This window comes from Halichoerus grypus, chromosome 1 (assembly GCF_964656455.1).
Source record: "Halichoerus grypus chromosome 1, mHalGry1.hap1.1, whole genome shotgun sequence".
NCBI classification, from domain to species: Eukaryota; Metazoa; Chordata; class Mammalia; order Carnivora; family Phocidae; genus Halichoerus; species Halichoerus grypus.
In genome coordinates, this window is record NC_135712.1 from 202,693,030 (window position 1) to 202,713,089 (window position 20,060).

Sequence of the window (20,060 nt, forward strand, 5' to 3'; positions counted from 1 at the left end):
GGTGGCGCCCAATAGTGTGCTTTGGATTCTGCACTCCCCGCTCAAAAGTAAAAAATAAAATAGAAATAGTAGGGGCGCCTGGGTGGCTCAGATGGTTAAGCGTCTGCCTTCGGCTCAGGTCATGGTCCCGGGGTCCTGGGATCGAGCCCCAATCGGGCTCCTGGCTCAGCCGGGAGTCTGCTTCTCCCTCTCCCTCTGCCTCTCCCACTGCTTATGCTCTGTCTCTCTCTCTGTATCTCTGTGTCTCAAATGAATAAATAAAATCTTAAAAAAAAAAAAATAGAAATAGTAATTTAAAAAAATAAAATCCCTCTTGGCTTCCAGGGGCTTCACCCCATGTTTTCAGGGTCTGAGCCTGGGGACTCAGAAAGGTCTGTGTCACATGTTGCCTGCATATGTATAATTACACTGTAGAGCTTGGGGTGTCCTGGGTCATGAAAGGTGAGTGAGCAGGCTACTGGCTTCTGGAAACACCTTTGGTCCAAACTCTAGCTCTGCACCTGCTGTCTCTGTGGGGGTGTGTGTGTGTGTGGGGGGTGGAGCAGCGAGGGTTGTGTGAAAGTGTCCTCTACCAGCCTTTCTAAGGACACCGTGGTGATGTCAGTCAGGGCTATTGTCACCATCAGAGGGACCCTGAGTCTCCCAGGAGCTCAGTCACTGGTTGAAAGCATCATGGGAATTGTGGCACAAATGCAGTCATGGAAGTCAGAAACCTGAGAGATGCATTTTCAAGAGCATCACACACACAGAGATGGTGGAATGGTCAATGTGGAGAGAGAGTGTGGACTTCAGTGTAGTCAGAGAGGCTGGGCTGTTAATGCAGACAGACATAGGGAGTGTCTTGAGGATCAGGGACCATGGAGTACCCAATGCAGGACAGAGAATGTGGATTCGCCCAGTGGAGAATGGAGAACAAGGAACGTCCAATGTGGAACAGACAACATGCACATCCAACATAGAATAGAGAGTGAGGAGTGTCCATTTTAGAACAGAGGAGGGACATTGTCTGGCTCAAGTGTTAAGAGGTGTCTTTAAGCTGCTCTGGGGAAAAATAAACTGTGGGGGCTGAGGTGAGGTATAGGGGTGGAAGCCAGAGATCGGGGAGCCAGGGACTGCAGGGGAGACATGATGGAAGTTGATTGGGTGGAGGTTGTGGGGTTGGTGAGACTGGCCACACTTGGAAGGTGGAACCATCATCAGGAGGGGCTGACAGATCAGGTACAGGCGAGAGAGGAGTCAAGGCCAACTCCAGAGCTTGTGGATAACCTGGAGGATGGGGAGTTGCGGGAGGGAAGATGAGGACCTCCTGAGATGAGGACGTGTGAATTTCCTGTGGTTCACCACATGGGCGCCGCTATGACACCTAAACTCATAAGCCCTGGGTGCAGGAGGAGAGGTCAAGGTGTGCCGTAGAGATTTGGGCCTCCCAGAGCCTCAGTGTCTTCATCAGTGAAATGGAGATGATTGTCCTGCCACCTCAGCATACTGGAAGGAGCACATGAATCAACCACCCCACCTCCCCAGCCTGGTATGCAGTGGACCTGCAGCAAATGCCTCTCCTTTCTTTCTCGGTCCCTTTCTCTGACACCCTCCCCAAATCCCAGCTTCCCTGGATCCCTCATGGATTCATAGATTGGCTCATGGCCCCCATGTTGGTCCAGGGAAATCCCAGTGACCCTCACCACCACTGTCACCCATCCTCTCTCCAGGGGACACTCTGAGTCCAGAAGACCAAGCAACAGTGAATCCCCTGCAAACAGACATCCACATGTGCTCATAAACAAAGACAAAAACACCCACAGAGACAAGGCAATCAACTATACGGGCCCCACTCACAGGCCCCATAAAAACCCTCAGACATCTGGGGCGCCTGGGTGGCTCAGTCAGTTAAGCGTCTGGGCTCAGGTCATGATCTCTGGGTCCTGGGATCAAGCGCCACATTGGGCTCCCTGCTCAGCGGGGAGTCGGCTTGTTCCTCTCCCTCTGCCCCTCCCCCCCAGCTCGGGCTCTCTCTCACTTGCTCTGTCTCACAAAAAAATAAATAAAATCTTTTTTTTTTTAAATTAAAAAAAACACCTCAGACATCTAATCACACCCACATATATGTCCACATTCAGGCAGACACACTTTATCCATAAAAATGCAGATGGCAAAACTTAGGTACCCATGCTAGAAGCCCTTTCCTCCAAGCCTCGAAACTCAAAACATCAGATTCTTGAGACTGACATTTTTTTGTCCTTGATCTAGACATGCCTGAAGCTCACTATGCTTTTAGAGTTTTTTGTCACAAAATTTCCCCCTTTTTTTTTGCTGGAGCCCATTTGAGTTAGTGTGTGTGTGTGTGTGTGTGTGTGTGTGTGTGTGTGTTCAGAGTCCTGGCTGATAGAGATGAATAAGGCTTTGCTAAACGAAAAAGATTGAGAAAGGAGATATTCCAAGATGAAAGATAGCATTAACAGGGTCCTGGAGGTATGAGATAGCACGGCCAGTGGCAAGCTGTATTACAGTGTGTACGATAGTGCTGGCGGCCGACTGAAGTCAGGTAGAGGTGTAAGAATTCAGTCTGAGCACTTGGGAGTCTAGTCAGTGGGAGCCACCGAATGTTCTTGATCAGGGGAGTTCCACACTCAGAACTCTCCAGCGGGAGGCAGTGCGTGGATAAATGAATGTATTTGCCTCAGACCTGCGCAATAGGTGCGGATGCTAGGAAACTGAATCTCAGAGAGGACAGCCACACAGGGTACCAGAGAGTCCTGACTCAACCGACGTCTGAGCTTGCCGAGCGTCTTCGAACTACAACTTCCGGCATGCAACGCGAGCGACCTCGCGTCCCTCGTGGTTTGCTCCAGCTGCAAGCCTGACGATTGGTCTTAGGGGCTGTTTGTCAGAACAGAATCGGGCTCTGATTGGTTGTATTCCTGCGAGATGCCCGGAGCCTCAGGTTGGTCGACCGCGCTCCCGCCTGCGACATGGTGAGCCGGCAGCCAGCCACATGGGGGGCCTTGCCTGAAGGGCAGGAGGTTCCCTGAGGGGGTCCAGGGAGACACCGAGGGGACTGGGATCCCTTTGTGGGGATTAAGAGCTCTGAGGGACTCTGGGTCGCGCTGAGGGCCGTGTGTCCCTCTCTGGGTTCAGTCTCCCTGTGGGACCTACGTGGGGGTTGGGGGTTCTGTCTAGGGGACTGGAGGCCCCTGAGCGTTCGGGAATTCTGGAAAATCCCTGGGGGCCCTCTAGGGGCCTGGAGTCCTGCCGAGGGGTCGCAGCCCCGCGGAGGGGACTGGGAACGTACGGATCCTCGCTGGGGAGGTTGGGGGTCCCTCTGGAGCCCACGCTGGCGACGTGGGTCCTGTGGAAGCATGGGGTCGCTGCGTGTATTGAGGTGTGTGGAAGGGCCAGGGAGAGCCCTGAGAGGAGGAGCCAGGCCAAGGGGATGTGCATGGCCTTGGGGAGGGCGAGGGTCCCAGAATTGGAGACAGCACAGTTGGAACCTTCAGGTCTCACGCGGCTCTGGGTCCAACCTATTGAGTTTATTCTTCAGACTTAGCCTGGCCACTGCGGGGCGAGAGCGGGAAGTCCCAGCCCCTAAATGTTCGGACTGGGCAGAGGGAGGGGCCCTGGAGGACGACCCGACCCTGCCTGGAGGATTCCCCAAGGACGGGCGTTGGAAGTGCACCTGAACATGAAAAGTGGACGTGGTTCCAGGCCTGGGTGCCGGAAGCAATGGGAGATGAGAGGAAGGGTTCTTGAGAACAGGATGGAGGAAAGTCTCATTGCTGTTAGCAGGTAGCAGGATTCTCCTATTCTCGGACTGTAGGTCCAGGGAAAGACTTTGAGCAGGAAAGGGACATGGTCTGATGGGAGGCTCCAGATATCTTTGGAAATCTGCAGAGCCAGGACCTCAAGACCAGAGGCTGCTGGGGGGTGGGGCTTGAGAAACATCCCTGGACCGACCTCAAGAGCCTCAGGTGGAGGGATGCTTTTCTTTCTTCCCTCCTTCCCTTCTCCTCCCCTTCCTCTTTGCTCATTCTTCCCTCCCTCTCTCCTTCCTTCCTTCTGTCCTTCCTCTCCTAGGGGCTGGGACCGAAGTTTGAACAACAGTCCCCTCCCTGGGAGGTGTCAGAGGGTGATAGGGGTCTGCAATGGAGAGCCCAAGGATCTAGAAGGGCCTCTGAGACCCAGTAGTTCGACGCAGGGAGAGCTACCTAGAGAGCCGGGCAGTGAGGCAGGGTGTCTTGAGCTGGGCCCTCCAGGCGTTGCAGACTGCGAAAAGGAGTTGGATATTGACTGACCTCATGACTCGCTGGAAAGGGCCAAATGCTGTGTCCGCGGGAGTGACAGGCGGGTACTGGGGCCTCCTGAGATGATGGCGCGCAAAGCATAGAGGTCCAGGCTAGAGGTGCCGCTGTGCTGGGGTCATGCTGGGCCGTCGGTGGTTAAAAACCTAGCAGGAGATTGAGTCACAGGGTGGAGGCCATGGAAGGAAGAGGAAAGTCAGCAGGGGAGCCCTAGGATCTGATGTCTGGAGAGGCGCCAATGGGAGGCTCTGGGGGTGTGGGAAGGGGCTGAAGAGGATCCTAGGAGGAGGCCTGGGCCCTCGGAGACCCGCCTCACTGGGCTTGGAAGGTGTTCCCTGACCAAGACCGTGCCCACGGTCTTTAGTGACCAATAGCCAGTCTGCACTTGGGGGTTAGGGAGGGCGAGCAGTGAGAACAGGAGATTAGTGAGATTTAAAGACCAGAAAGATGGTGCGCCGACCTCATTACTGAGAAAATGTTTCTGGTTTACAAGTTACAGGCATAGAGAAAATATCCTGTTAGTTATCTTAATGATGGATTTCTCAGCAGTCATTCTGAATTACTGTGTTGGCCCGATACCCATCACACTAGAGCTTTTCCTATTAAAGTTAGCATATTCTTGCCTGATTAAAGGATAATTTTAATAATTAATTTTAATATTAAAGTAATCTTTATTTCATTTTAGTTGTTAATTATAATATCATAATACTAGTCGACAGCGCTCCTGAGCACATAATTTTATATAATTACATAATTACTGATACCAAATTGGTATTTACTGCATTGAAGCAGGAAAACCCAGCTTCAGACTGATTACCAAAAGCATTTCTTCTAAAACGTTTTAAAACTAATATATGAAAACGTGTTATGAATTGGTAAAAAGTTTGTTATGTAGAACTTAGTGAGAAATTCCTAATTTAAAAAGTTATCCCACTCATATGTGTAAGTCTTTGTCCTGAAACTGGTAGTGGCCAGAAATAGGCTTTGCAAGGAGGTTGATTACCCAGGAGGGAGGAGGAGAGGGTGATGGGATCATCAGGCTAATTTCCGGTGGGAAAGACGAGACTGAGCTGCCAGGGGGAACTATGATGTGTGGGTGGGACCGTGGGAGGGGAGCCTCTTTCCCTGGCTGTGCTCCTTGTAGGTCCGGATGGTGGTCTTGACAGCACATGAAACAAAACAGGCAGCGCCCCATTTCCAGATGGGGAAACTGAGGCCTCAGGGAGATGAATACCTGAAATCCATAGCAAAGGCCAGAAGTGAACCCCAGCGTGTGCTCTCCGCTACCCCACACCCCACACCCCAGCTAGGTGGTGGTGGTAGGGAGTGCGGGAATCCACACACAGCAGGGGCTTCCAGGGTTGAGGCTGAGCCCACCCCAGGCCCCTCCTTCAAGATGCAGCTGGAGCCCCGAAGGCCCTCCCTCCCTAACCTGGCCCCAGCCTCTCTATAAATAGCCTGAGTTCCGAGGCACGGAGCTTGTGACCTTCTGGCAGGCACTGCCCTTCATGTCCCCTCCCCGCAGGCGGTCCTGGGAGTGCAGCTGGTGGTGACCCTGCTCACCGCCACCCTCATGCACAGGCTGGCGCCGCACTGCTCCTTCGCCCGCTGGTTGCTCTGCAATGGCAGGTGAGCCACAGCCCCGCCCCGGGCGGTGGGAGGAGCCCCACCGGGCCCCGCCCCCTCTGCTTCCTCCAAACCCCGCCGCGTGCCCTCCAAAGAGTGTTTAGTTTTTTTAAAGAAAAAACAACTATTCAGATATAACTGACATACAATAAACTGCAAATATTTGAAGCGCACAGTTGGATCAGTTTTGACAGGGGTACGCACACCCATGAGACTGCATTTCCACACTGGGAAGAGCAGCTGCTTTCCCCTACTCCTGCTTCCAGGAATCTAACCCCCCCTTCCATACTCCTCTTGCTGTAGATCTGTTCCCTGCAGTGCTTTTTGTCCCTGTTGGGATCTCGGACCCTTTCTGAGACCTGGTGGAAACTGTGAACTTTCCCTCCAGAACAATGCACACGCCTGCTCCGCCAGAAGAGATAGCCAACAGATTCAGGGGTGTCCGGGACTCCGGGCCACCCTGCCCTCTGCCCATAGCTTCTCACTGCACTCCCCCCCAGCAAACCCCCAGCCCACCCCCCAGGCCTTCCCCTGGCCTTGCATGGCCCCTGCCCATCCTGTCCCCATGCATTTCGGGTCCAGCTCTCCCCCTGACTCCAGTCCTGGGTTTGAGGATTCACTGCCTTGAGCCCTCCACGCCGCGGGAGATTTCCTGACTTCCCGTCTTTGCCCTCAGTCTCTTCCGATACAAGCACCCTACTGAGGAAGAGCTTCGGGCTCTGGAGGGAAAGCCGAGGCCCAGAGGCAGGAAGGAGCGGTGAGTGAGCCCCCAGCCTTAGGGGAGCGGCTCCCCTTCCAGGCGCATGCAGTTCTGGGCACCTAGGAGAGTGGTGGACACCCCAGGTTGAGATGTCACTGTCATTCACTGGTTGCCTTGGGCTGACAGCTAACGCTTATTGCTTATTGGAAGTTTGCTCTGGGCCATCCCTGTGAGCGGCGTCTGCAGCCTGGTGTGCAGAGACCCAGGCTGGGGAGAAGGTAACTCCCAAACCAGCTCCTCCTGTGCTCTGAGGGTGGCACGGTGGAACCTTCCAGGCTGGTGTGGGGCGGGCCGCCATGTCTGGCTGGGGAGGAGAGAACAGAGGATGCATTCCCCCTCCCCTGACCGCCTCCCCCCTCCCAACAGGTGGGCCAATGGCTATAGTGAAGAAAAGCCCTTGTCTGTGCCCCGAGATGCCCCTTTCCAGCTGGAGACCTGCCCCCTCACAGCGGTTGATGCCCTCGGTAACAGCCCGGCTGGGTCCCCGACGTCCCACCCTCAGCCCACACGCGGCGGCATTGGTGAGGGGGCTGTCCTGCGCTGGGCTGCGGACTGAGCCCCGTGCTCCCCGCAGTCCTGCGCTTCTTCCTGGAGTACCAGTGGTTCGTGGACTTCGCCGTGTACTCGGGCGGTGTGTATGTCTTCACAGAGGCCTACTACTATGTGCTGGGCCCGGCCAAGGAGACCAACATCGCCGTGGTCTGGTGTCTGCTCACCGTCGCCTTCTCCGTGTATCCTTCCTCAGGCTGCCCAGCGGCTCAGGGAGGAGGGAGGCAGGTGGGAGCGGGACTTGAGCTTTCCTTTATCCCCTGTCCCCAGATTGGCATATCAGCTATCGTCTGCTGTCCCACAAAACTCCCCAAAACTGGGTGGTGTAAAATGGTCACTATTTTATTCGCTCTCCTCCTGGGGTCGGCTCAGCCCAGCCGCCCTATCTCTGCCTAAGAGGGCCCGCCTTCCAGCAGGCCAAGCCAAGCTTCCTCCTGGTAGCAGAAATACCAGCAAGGAAGAAGGGGTGCTGTGGGCCTACTAAGGCTTTGCAGGAAGTTGGTCCACCCCCATCCCTGTCCATTCTCTTGGTCAAAGCAAGTCACCAGCCCAGATGCAGGGGCAGGAAAAGAGATGCCCCCTCTGCTATGTTATTTTGTTTGTTTTTTTAAATTATTTTTAATTTTTTAAAAGAGATTTTATTTATTTGTTTGTTTATTTATTTGACAGAGAGAGAGAGAGAACAAGCAGGGAGAGTGGCAGGCAGAGGGAGAGGGAAAAGCAGGCTTCTCGCGGAGCTGGGAGCCCGATGTGGGGCTCGATCCCAGGACCCTGGGATCATGACCTGAGCCCAAGGCAGATGCTTAACCGACTGAGCCACCTAGGTGCCCCTCTGCTATGTTTTTTTATGAAGCTGCCCAGGGAACAGAGGCAAACCTCTGACATTGAGAACCCAAGTCTGAGAAAATGCCCTTGTGGGATGGGCTTGTGAAGAAAAGTCCATCTTGAAGCCCACACTGGTCTGGAAAGCCCCATGGGTCTGTTTCAGGACAGATTCGAGATACAACCCTTGTATCTCTGACAGCTTCTTAGAGGAGCTGGAAATTCACCTGCTGTGAATGCAGCCAGGCTAGGTGGGGCAGGGAGGCCAGACCTCCTGAAGAGACAGACTTGCTGGCTCTTTCAGGGAGAAATGGCCACAGGTAGGGGTGCCTGGGTGGCTCATTTGGTTGAGTGTCCAATTCTTGGTTTCAGCTGCGGTCATGGTCTCGGTGTCGTGGGATGGAACCCCCTGATTTGGGCTCTGAGCTTCTGAGATTCTTTCCCCCTTCCCCTCCCTCCTCCTCTGCTCCTTCCCCCACTTGCTGTCTCTAAAATAAATAAATGGAAGGAAGGAAGAAAGGAAGGAAAGAAAGAAAAAGAAAAAAAGAAAGAAAGAAAGAGAAAAGAAAGAAAGAAAAGAAGGAAGGAAGGAAGGAAGGAAGGAAGAAAGAAAATTAAAGAAAAGAAAGAAAGAAAGGGCCACAGGTAGTGTGCTGAGGCCGAGCCGGAGGCCCAGGCCCTCCTGCCACCCGCACACCGCAAGCCTGCTGACACAGGCGTGAGCAGTGCTGGACCTTGTGTCCTGGGCTTGTTCGGCGGCTCACTCTTCTCCTTGGTCACCGCCCTGCTCCCCGAGACTCCAAACCCCAACGCTGGTGTTTGGGTTCTGGAGCTGGGGGAGTCCCTGGCTGGGAGTGGGGCACTGCGGCTGCTCAGGGCTTCCTTAGCCCTGCCCCCAGCAAGATGTTCCTGGTGGTGACCCGGTTGTACTTCAGTGCAGAGGAGGGGGGCGAACGCTCTGTCTGCCTCACTTTTGCCTTGCTGTTCCTGCTCCTGGCCATGCTGGTGCAGGTGGTCCAGGAGGAGACTCTCGAGCTGGGCCTGGAGCCAGGTATGTGCGGCGTTTGGGGCACGGGGTCACCACGCGGATCACTCCCTCGTGGAAGTGGGGTTAAGTGGCTCGTTCCACCAGCACATAATAGGTGAAGGGGGAGGTACTCCTTGGGCCTGAGCAGTCTCTGTGGCTGCTTGCTGCCCTGCGCATCTCCTGGGGCTTTGGGGCAAGAGGATATCTGGTCTCGCCGCCTCTGAGAGCTGCCTGCAGCTGCAGTTCTTCGCAGGGCACTTCTGTGCCCCCCATCTGCCCTGTCCCCGGCAGCCATAATGATTTAATATTTACCCATTCTAATTTAACTTGGTGAAGGAAATGGGTAAATGGCACAACATTCATAAAGTACAAGAGACTATACATAGAGTAAAAATCACCCACCCTGATTAGCTCTCCTTCCAAGAGGAAAACTGGGAGACCACTTTCCTTTTTCCCCATAAAACGCTAGTGTTTATGGCTCTCCACCTTGTCTTTTTCCCTTAAAAACATTAATTTGGAGGTTGTCCCTTGATGCTACATACAGTGCAGGCTGGTTTGTTTGTTTTGTAATACCCACATAGTATTTCATTTTATGGAAGTTCCATGATTATTTAACCAGTCCCCTACTTCTGGACATCTGAGTCTTTCACTATTAAATGTTGTTCAAAACCATGTTGTGTTACAGCAGTGTCGTATGGGAATAGCCCTGCACATGCAGCCCTGTGCGAGAAAGTACATTTGTAATTTTGATAATGTTGTAAATTGCCATTTAGGAAAAGATTAATGAAGTGCCTATTTCCCCACATTCTCTCCAGTGTGTTTCCTCAGACTTTTTTTTTTTTGTCGTCTTGGGTAACCTGATGGGTGAAAATATAAGCGGGGTTGAGCATCTTTTCCTATGTGGACAATTCATTTCTATCTGCCTTCCAGAAAAGGTCTGTTCTTTTGCCCAGTTTTCTACTGAGTTGTTGACCCTTTTATTGATTTGTAGGAGCTCTTTATATATTAGAGACATTAGGCTTTGTGTGTGATAGTAGTTGGAAATATTTTTCTTAGTTTCCCATTTTTCTTTTGAGTTTCTTTATTCTTTGGATGATCTTTAAAAATATAATTTGGATCACATCACTTCTCTGTCTGATACCAGATTCTAGTGGTCTTTGGATAAAGATGAAATCCTTGAGCTTTATCTTCACCGATTCTCCCTGCTTTTCAATTTTTTTAAAAAAATATTTTATTTATTTATTTGACAGAGAGAGACAAAGCGAGAGAGGGAACACAAGCAGGGGTAGTGGGAGAGGGAGAAGCAGGCTTCCCGCCGAGCAGGGAGCCCGATGCGGGGCTCAATCCCAGGACCCTGGGATCATGACCTGAGCCGAAGGCAGACGCTTAACGACTGAGCCACCCAGGCGCCCCCTGCTTTTCAATTTTTAGGATTATATAATGTTTGATATATATTATATATATGCATACGTATAGAACATGTGTATGTAAATTACAAAGCAAAATAATAATGTAACAAACTTCTTAAATGAGAACTGGAACATTCCCAATGTTCTTGCATGTCTCTGGTGCTCGTTTCCAATCCCACCACCTTCCACTCCTACTCACAGCCCCAACCAGTCTCTCAAATCTTGTGTTTATCATTCTTTTGCTTTTTTTTTTTTTAAGTAGACCCCACGCCCAGTGTGGAGCCCAGCGTAAGGCTTAAACTTCACAACCCTGAGATCAAGACCCAAGCTGAGACCAAGAGTCGGATTCTTAAACGACTGAGCCACTCGGGCGCCCCATTCCTGTGCCTTTGTAAAAAGTAGTTTCATCACTTATGTTTCTGTCCCTAAAGAATTCATCATACGGTTTGCTCGCTGTTGCAGATGGCGGCAGCCAGTGTGTAATCAGCCAACTGGTGCTTTTCGGTCTTTTGGATATTGTTTACAGAACGAGGCCGTGTTGGTCTGGGCAGCTTTTGTTCATCTCTTCTCACAGATGAATGACGTTCTCTGGTGAGGCCATTGTCTTTATTTGTCTATTCTCCTGTTGCTGGACATCTAGGTGGTTTCCAGATTTGAGCTTTTCTCGCAGTTGCTATAGGGAACATTCTTGTACGTGTTTCCTCATACGCACGTGTAGGCATTTCTTTTGGGCACAGGATCTGGGGACAAGGTGGACGTGTTCACCTTCATAAGATGGTGCCTCAGCATTTTTCAGAGCAGTTCTCTCGGCTCTGGTGCCATCTGGGGGCCACACCCACCAGCCATGCAGCCTGCGGTTCCGAGTGTGGACCCTGGACTCAGGCTGCCCACCGAGTCCCAGCCACCCTGGGCAAGCGTGGGTGACCTTGCAACAGCCCCCTGCCTCACCTCCCTGCTTGTAAGGTGGGGTGGTGAACCTTAACAGGGGCACAGCCAGGTGTAAGTGAGTTGAGGTCTACAGAAAGTGCTTGATTTTTGCCCGCCTAGCAGTGGAAAACGATACCTTTAGTGGTCTTAACGTGCGTTGCTCTGATTACCTGGGAGGCTGAGCAGCTTTTCCTGTTTATTCATGATTCTCATTTCCTCTTCTTCGAAGAGTTTGTTCATGTTGTTGCTCATTTTTCTTTGAGGCTGTATGTGTTTTTTTCCTCCATTTTTTTTTTTATTGTGGTAAAATACACATAACATTTACCATTTTATTGTTTTTAAGTGTTCACTTCAGTGGCATTAAGCACATTCACCTTGTTGTGCGACCATCACCACCATCCATCCCCCACTTTTCACCTTGCAAATCTGAAACTCTGTCCCCATTAAACACTGACTCTCCATTTACCCCCACCCCCCAGCCCCTGGCGCCCACCATCCTACTTTTTGTCTCCATGAATCTGACCACCCGAGACGCTGTATATGAGGGCAGTCATGCAGGATCTGTCTTTCAGTGCTGGCTTATTTCATTCAGCATAACGTCCTTAAGGTTCATCCATGTTGTAGCCTATGTTCAAATTTCCTTCCTTTTTAAGGCTGAATAATATTCCCTTTGCATGAATATATCCCATTTTGCTCATCCATTCATGTATTGATGGACATTTATGTTGCTCCTTTGTTTCAGCTACTGTGGACGGTGTTGCTATGAACATGGGTGTACAAGTCCGTGCTTTTAATTCTTTGGGTGGAATTGCTGGATTATGTAGTAATTCTATGTTTAATTTTTTGAGGAGTCACCAAACTGTTTTCTTGGGTGGCTGCACCATTTTACATTCTTACCACAAGGATTCCAGCTTCCCCACATCCTTGCCAACATGTGTTATCTTCCTTTTCTTTTTCCTTAAGAGTGACCATCCTAGTGGGTGTGAGGTGGTATCTCATTGTGGTTTTTATTTGTGTTTCCCTAATGATGAGTGATTTTGAGCACATCTTTTTTTTTTTTTTTTTTTTAAGATTTTATTTACTTGACAGAGAGAGATAGTGAGAGCAGGAACACAAGCAGGGGGAGTGGGAGAGGGAGAAGCAGGCCTCCTACCAAGCAGGGAGCCCGAAGCGGGGCTCGATCCCAGGACCCTGGGATCATGACCTGAACCGAAGGCAGATGCCTAACAACTAAGCCACCCAGGTGCCCCCAAAGATTTTATTTTTAAGTAATCTCTACACCCAATGCGGGGCTCAAACTTATGACCCCGAGATCAAGAGTCACGTGTCCCACCAACCAAGCCAGCCAGGTGCTTCCTTTGCCTATTTTTGAACCTGTTTTTTTTTTTTTTTTTTTTTGGTGATGAGTTTTAGGAGTTCTGTGTATATATTCGGGATATTCATCCCTTATCAGATATATGATTTGCAAATTTTTTTCCCATTCTGTGGGTTACCTTTTTACTCCATTAGTATTATCTTTTGATGTACAAATTTTTTTTAATTCCCATGAGTCCAATTTGTCTATATTTTCTTTTGTGGCTCATACCTTCGGTGCTAGATCTGACATCATCACCAAATCCAACGTTATGTAGCTTTTTGGGCTATATATCTTTACTATTTTTTTTTCTTGTTGATTTGTAGGGTTTCTTTATATATTGTGGGAACTGATCCTTTGTTACATGTGTGGCACATACTTCCTCCTATCAAATCTGACACACCATTATTTCCTGAACCACAGAAAAGAGATTAAAAGCACTGTTACTTAAACTATTGTATGCCATCAATGGTCATGTATATCTCAATTTTAAAGAAGTTAAAATGGGGGGCAGTGTATCTTCAAATTTGTGGCAGGGCTTTTCACTTTCTTTGTGGGTTTTTTTTTGCCTCTTAAAAAAATTGTGGGGAGGGCGCCTGGGTGGCTCAGTTGGTTAGGTGACTGCCTTCGGCTCGGGTCATGATCCTGGAGTCCTGGGATCGAGTCCCACATCGGGCTCCCTGCTCAGTGGGGAGTCTGCTTCTCCCTCTGACCCTCCCCCCTTCTTGTGCTCTCTCTCTCTCTCTCTCTCAAATAAATAAATAAAATCTTTAAAAAAAAAAATTATGGGGCATCTGTCTGGCTCAGTCGGTGGAGCATGTGACTCTCGATCTCGGGGCTGTGAGTTCGAGCCCCATGTTGGGTGTAGAGATTGCTTAAAAATAAAATCTTTTTGGGCGCCTGGGTGGCTCAGTCGTTAAGCGTCTGCCTTCGGCTCAGGTCATGATCCCAGGGTCCTGGGATTGAGTCCCACATCGGGCTCCCTGCTCGGCAGGAAGCCTGCTTCTCCCTCTCCCACTCCCCCTGCTTGTGTTCCTGCTCTCGCTATCTCTCTCTCTCTGTCAAATAAATAAATAAAATCTTTAAAAAAAAAAAAAAATAAATAAATAAAATCTTTTTTTTTTTTTAAGATTTTATTTATTTATTTGACAGAGAGAGACACAGCGAGAGAGGGAACACAAGCAGGGGGAGTGGGAGAGGGAGAAGCAGGCTTCCCGCTGAGCAGGGAGCCCGATGCGGGGCTCGATCCCAGGACCCTGGGATCATGACCTGAGCCGAAGGCAGACGCTTAACAACTGAGCCAACCAGGCACCCCTTAAAAATAAAATCTTAAAAAAAATTGTCCTCAAATGTTTTATTTTGAAAAATTCCAAACCTGCAGAATGGTTGGAAGAATCCTCTAATGAACTCCCGTATGCCCTTGACCTAGATTCATTTAGCCATGTTTGCATTATTCTCTGCACATGCACACACCACACTTTTTTGGGCTCAGCCACTGAATACAGTTGCAGCCCTCCCCTCTGGTTTCTTTTGATGAATAGCAGTTCCTTATTTTAGTTGATTTTTGTGTTGAAGATATTCCCCACAATCAGAAAGACATTTTATATTTTCCAACACAATATTTCAATTTTGCCTTTCACATAAGCCCTTAAACTCCTGGTTGTTCACTACTGTCTTATGAGGTAGGGATCAAACTGAGTGTTTTCCATGGGATAACCTTGTTGTACAATTGTATTTTTAGTGAATTGTGGGTTCTTTTGGTTTTTGTTTCATCTTTTCCAATCTTTTTTGTGTGGCTAGGACCTCTGGCTTTTATAGCACTATTCTGGTAGGCTTCTTTTTCTTGTTTCCAATTTTTTTTTTCTTAAAGATTTTATTTATTTATTTGACAGAGAGAAAGAGACAGCAAGAGAGGGAACACAAGCAGGGGGAGTGGGAGAGGGAGAAGCAGGCTTCCCGCGGAGCAGGGAGCCCGATGCGGGGCTCGATCCCAGGACCCTGGGATCATGACCTGAGCTGAAGGCAGACGCTCAACGACTGAGCCACCCAGGCACCCCACTTTTTTTTTTTAAAGATTTTATTTATTTATTTGACAGAGAGAGACACAGTGAGAGAGGGAACACAAGCAGGGGGAGTGGGAGAGGGAGAAGCAGGCTTCCCGCTGAGCAGGGAGCCTGATGCGGGGCTCGATCCCAGGACCCTGGGATCACGACCTGAGCCGAAGGCAGACGCTTAATGACTGAGCCACCCAGGCACCCCTTGTTTTCAATTTCTTAGTTGGCTATTTAGCTCACTAATTTTCATCTTCTTCTATTTCTCTTTCTAGCATTTCTAGCATGAAGGCTATATACTAAGTCCCACTTTTGTCCACTTCTTAAGTTTTGACTTGTAATTTTCATTATCAGGCAGTTCTGGGTATTTTTAAGTTTTCATTGTGATTTCTTTCTTTTTCTTTCTTTTTTTTTTTAGAGAGGGGAAGGGGCAAAAAGAGAGGGAGCGAGAGAATCCCAAGCAAGCTCCATGCCCAGTGCTGAGCCCGGTGCGGGGCTCGATCTCACAACCTTGAGATCACGACCTGAGCCGAAATCAAGAGTTGGATGCTTAACTGACTGAGCCACCCAGGCGCCCTAGTCAGTGTTTTCTTTATATGTTTTGTGGCTAATTGACAAGGTGATTACAAGTATAGAATTTCTATATATACCTGGTGAATCAACCATTTTATCATGGTATATTGACCACTTCTGATTCTAATAATACTTCTGTCTTACTCTAGTTTATCTGGTAGTAATATAGACTGTTCAGCTTTCTTTTTTTTTTTTTTTTTTTAAGTTGAGATATAATTGACATATAACATTTTTAGTTTTAGGTATACAATATAATGATTCAATATTTGTATGTATTACAAAACAATCACCACACTAAATCTGCTTAACATCCACCACCATACATATACAACTTTTTTTCTTATGATGAAAACTTTTAAGATCTACTTTTAGCAACTCTCAAATATACGATACCACCTTTCTTTTGATTAGTATTTGTCATATCTTTTTAACATCCCTTTTCTCTCAACCATACAGGAACCTTGTGTTGAGGTATGTCTCCTTTAAAAAACATACAGCTAGAGGCGCCTGGGTGGCTCAGTCATTGAGCATCTGCCTTTGGCTTGGGTCATGGTCCCGGGGTCCTGGGATCGAGCCCCGCGTTGGGCTCCCTGCTCCGCGGGAAGCCTGCTTCTCCCTCTCCCACTCCCCCTGCTTGTGTTCCCTCTCTCGCTGTGTTTCTCTCTGTCAAATAAATAAATAAAATCTTTAAAAAAACAACCACCACACAGCTAGATATTTTCAAGTCTGACAGTCTCTGTCATTTAACTTCAAAGTTTAACCCACTTACATTTATTATTATCACCGACATATTTGGCATTGTTTCTACCATCTTACCTTTTCACCTTCTTTTTGTTCTTTTTCTGTGGTTGCTGTTGACATTGGCTGCCAGTCTAATTGTCTTTCCTCTATAGATGATCTGTCTTAAATCCCTGGCTGCTTTACGATCTCTTTGTTTTTGGTGTTCCAGTTTCACTACAGTGTCTAGGTATGGATTTCTTTGTATTGTTCTAGTTTGATATACTTTGTGTGTGTCATTCATTCCACAGTCTTTTCAACTATTCTCTTCCAAATCTCCTCTCCTCCTTCATTCTCTCTTCCCTTCTCTCTCTGGGGCTCTTATTTGACTTATGCTGGACTTTCTATTCTGTCCTCCTTATCTCTTAATCTCCCTTCATATTTCCTACCTTTTTATCTTTCTGAGTTGGAATCTGAGTGATTTCTTCAGATCCAATTCATTCATTCCTCCTTTGGCTGTTTTGAATATGCCATTTAACAACCTATCATTTCAATAATTGTATTTTCCCTTTGGAAGAGCTTAATTGGTTCCTTTGCAAATATATCTGGTCATCTGAGGTAGCCTCATGTTGCCTGTTCTGTGATTCCACCTTTTATTTTCCTCAATAATTTCACACATGATAACACCTGCAAAATTTCTGTAGTCAGTAGGGTCTAAACTTGTCTTTTTTTTTTTTTTCCCCCTGCTTTATGGTGATTTGTTCCCTGGTGTGTTTGGTGATTTGGGTTGTGAGCTCATTTTTATTTGCTTTTACTCTGTGGAAAATCCAAGGGCCTGAACTGAGGATTCTTTCCAGGACTTTGGCTTTAACCTATGGGAGTCCTTCATGCCCCTCTGGAATCCTGGTATAATCCAGGAAGCTCAGACGCAGTGGTCCACCGCCCCCCGCCCCTTTCTCCCAGTCCAATCAAGGGTGTCTGCCTGGTACATTTTCCTATTCTTTAAAACAAAAAACAAAAAAACCATAACCAAAACAAAAAAACACCTAATCAGAGCACAACAAAAGTTTTCCTTTTGCCTGGCCCTGGGCCCGGCTCCCACTGGTGTATTCCTACCTGGGGAGCAAAAGTCTATCTGGTAGGGGGGCAGAGCAGACACTGAGGCTCCAGGGATCTATTAAACACTGCCCTCTCCTTGTCTTCCCCAGGCCTGGCCAGTATGACCCAGAACTTGGAGCCACTTCTGAAGACGCAGGGCTGGGACTGGGCGTGAGTCCTGGGAAGTGAGGTGGGGCAAGGGCAGTCTGGGACTTGTAGGGGGGTTGCTGACGGGCTTTGGGGCCTCCTGACCCTTCTCTTCTCCCCCAGGCTCCCTCTGGTCAAGCTGGCCATCCGCATAGGGCTGGCATTTGTGGGATCCATGCTGGGTGCCTTCCTCACCTTTCCAGGCCTGCGGCTGGCTCAGACACACCTGGACGCACTGAGCATGTCGGAAGACCGGCCCATGCTGCAGTTATGCAGACTGCCAGATGGGTGGTGGTGGGGGGGTGGGAATCTAAAGGAGAGGCTAGGGGGATGGTGGGTGCCCGGGCCTCACTCTTCTGTGCCCTTGTTCCTAGGTTCCTTCTGCATACCAGCTTCCTGTCCCCTCTGATCATCCTGTGGCTCTGGACCAAACCCATTGCACGGGACTTCCTGCACCAGGCACCCCTGGGGGAGGTGCCCTTCTCCCTGTGCGCATGGGGGGTGGGTGGGAGGGAGAGCAGTGGGGGCCCTTCTGTGTACCCCAGTCTCTGAGGCTCAGGGAGGAGCCTTGGATCCTGGGGGAGATCCTGCAGCAGGGGCGGCCTCCCTAGCCCCCTCACTCCCCTCCCCAACAGGCTGTCGGACTCAGCCTTCGACTCACTGCGCCTCTGGCTGCTGGTGGCCTTGTGCCTGCTAAGGCTGGCCGTGACCAGGCCCCACCTGCAGGCCTACCTGTGCCTGGCCAAGGCCCGTGTGGAGCAGCTGCGGCGGGAGGCCGGCCGCATAGAGGCCCGTGAGATCCAGAGGCGGGTATGGGCACCGAAGGCTGGGAGGGAGCATGGGGCGGAGGGTCCCCCCACCCACCACGTAGTCACGGCTACCGGCCCACCAGGTGGTGCGAGTCTACTGCTACGTGACCGTGGTGAGCCTGCAATACCTGACGCCGCTCATCCTCACCCTCAGCTGCACGCTGCTGCTCAAGACGCTGGGTGAGGAGCGGCACGGGGCGGGGGGGGGGGGGGGGGGGGGGCGGCGGGGAGCCACGCTGGGTGGGGATGGAGGCGAGCGGGGTGGCGCCAGGGCGGGACTTGGTAATACTGCGGGGAGGGAGCCTGGAGGGCCCGGAGGAAGGGAGAGTAGGAGGCGGGGCCCGAAGTTGGGGTGGGGGCAGGAGATAGAGTTTGGGGTGGTGGCGGGGGTAGGAGGTGGAGCCTAGGGCTGGGGGGGGTCCCAGAGGTCAAACCCCGCCTGCACCTCTACCCATCCCTCCCTCCACCCTCCGCTTCCCACAGGCGGCTACTCCTGGGGCCCGGGCCCGGTCCCCATGCTGTCCCCCGCCCGGTCCTCAGCCCAGGATCGCCTGGGGGGCCCCGGGGAGGATGAGGCCCAGCAGACGGCGGCCCGGATCGCTGGGGCGCTGGGCAGCCTGCTCACGCCCCTCTTCCTCCGCGCCGTCCTCACCTTCCTCATCTGGTGGACCGCAGCCTGCCAACTGCTCGCCAGCCTCTTCGGCCTCTACTTCCACCGGCACCTGGCGGGCTCCTAGCCGCCTGCAGACGTCCCTGGGCCCCAAGGTCCCGGCCTGAGCTAGCGGCTTAAGGACCGCCTCCTCCGTGTGTGCCTGTGTCCTCAGGTGCAAGGTGGGCCCGGGAGCCCCCGCAGCACCTGCTGTGCCCGCCCGCTTCACCGCAGTGCCTGAGCCCCGGCCCCCTCGGATCCCACGCTTCTGCCTCCAAACTGTTGCCCCGGGCCCAGGGGCAGAGGATCCCAGGGCCACTGTTCTCGGATTGCATGCCCTGCCTCCCCCGCATTTGAGACAGAGGTCGCGGGTCATTCTTCTGAACAAATAAAAGAACAGGCTGATTTCTACTATCAGGATTGGAGTGGTTTGGGAGGTGGCTTTCTGCATGTTGGCGTTTGGTGCTGAGTGAAGGGAATGACCCGGAAGAGCACAGGGCGATCCAGACAGTAAGCAAAGGCCTGGGAGCAAGAAGTGAAGGGGGGGCGGGAGGAGAGGGGTTCCGGGCTGAGAGGGTGGTAAGGAGAAGAGGGTGGGGGAGAGCGCAGGGAGGGGCCTCGAGGCTGAGAAGGGAGGGAGATGGAGATGACAGATAAAGTTGTAGAAATCTTGCAGGAGGGGGCACCTGGGGGGCTCAGCCGTAGGGGGTCTGCCTTCGGCTCAGGTCATGATCCCAACCCTGCTCCGTGGGAAGCCTGCTTCTCCCTCTCCCACTCCCCCTGCTTGTGTCCCTTCTCTAGCTTGGTCTCTGTCTGTCAAAGGAATAAATAAAATCTTAAAAAAAAAAAAAAAAGAAATCTTGCAGGACGAACAAAATGATAAAAGATGGAAAACAAAGGGGTGGGGGTGGGTGCCAAGGAAATCAGAGAACTGGCCCAGAAGAATCTTCCAAAGAAAGAGAGTTCTGGGAAGAGGCACCGGAGTAGAGGGGGACCCCGATGGGACCAGGTGATGGGAATCCCCTGGGACCTCAAGCTTCCAGGCGCTGCGGGACAAGAGCCCCATCCCAAGGCACGTGTCTGGGAAGTTCCAGAATGAAGACCAGGTCCCCGCCAGGACAGAACGGGCCACACCTGGAATCAGGAGATGACGGAGCGTTGTCTCCCAGTTCTGCCCATTCCACACTGTGGCCGGCACCCCAGGGATCCCTGAAACCGGAGCCCCCCTCACCCCTGCACCGGCATCC

General features: G+C 50.9%; 1 protein-coding gene across 2 annotated transcripts; it reads left to right on the forward strand.

Moving 5' to 3' along the window:
- Positions 1-2,880: 2,880 nt before the first annotated feature.
- TMEM161A (transmembrane protein 161A) lies at positions 2,881-19,233 on the forward strand. Of its 2 annotated transcripts, XM_036093825.2 has the most exons (12): positions 2,881-2,972; positions 5,821-5,924; positions 6,598-6,678; positions 7,048-7,145; positions 7,256-7,412; positions 8,952-9,103; positions 17,319-17,379; positions 17,479-17,622; positions 17,730-17,843; positions 17,991-18,165; positions 18,248-18,344; positions 18,648-19,233. In XM_036093825.2, exons 1-12 carry the CDS (start codon positions 2,970-2,972, stop codon positions 18,899-18,901), a joined length of 1,440 nt encoding a protein of 479 aa, XP_035949718.1. In that variant the 5' UTR covers positions 2,881-2,969; the 3' UTR covers positions 18,902-19,233. The 2 variants fall into 2 exon arrangements, with proteins under 2 accessions (XP_035949718.1, XP_035949720.1); XM_036093827.2 differs by lacking the exon at positions 7,048-7,145 and having other exon boundaries at positions 2,927-2,972.
- The last annotated feature ends 827 nt before the right edge of the window (positions 19,234-20,060 follow it).

Bases quoted from the DNA above. Each gene is read 5' to 3' on its own strand.
- TMEM161A (XM_036093825.2), top strand. The intron at 7,413-8,951 runs GTATCCTTCCTC...CCCTGCCCCCAG, and splicing joins CTCACCGTCGCCTTCTCCGT to CAAGATGTTCCTGGTGGTGA. The intron at 9,104-17,318 runs GTATGTGCGGCG...TGTCTTCCCCAG, and splicing joins CGAGCTGGGCCTGGAGCCAG to GCCTGGCCAGTATGACCCAG.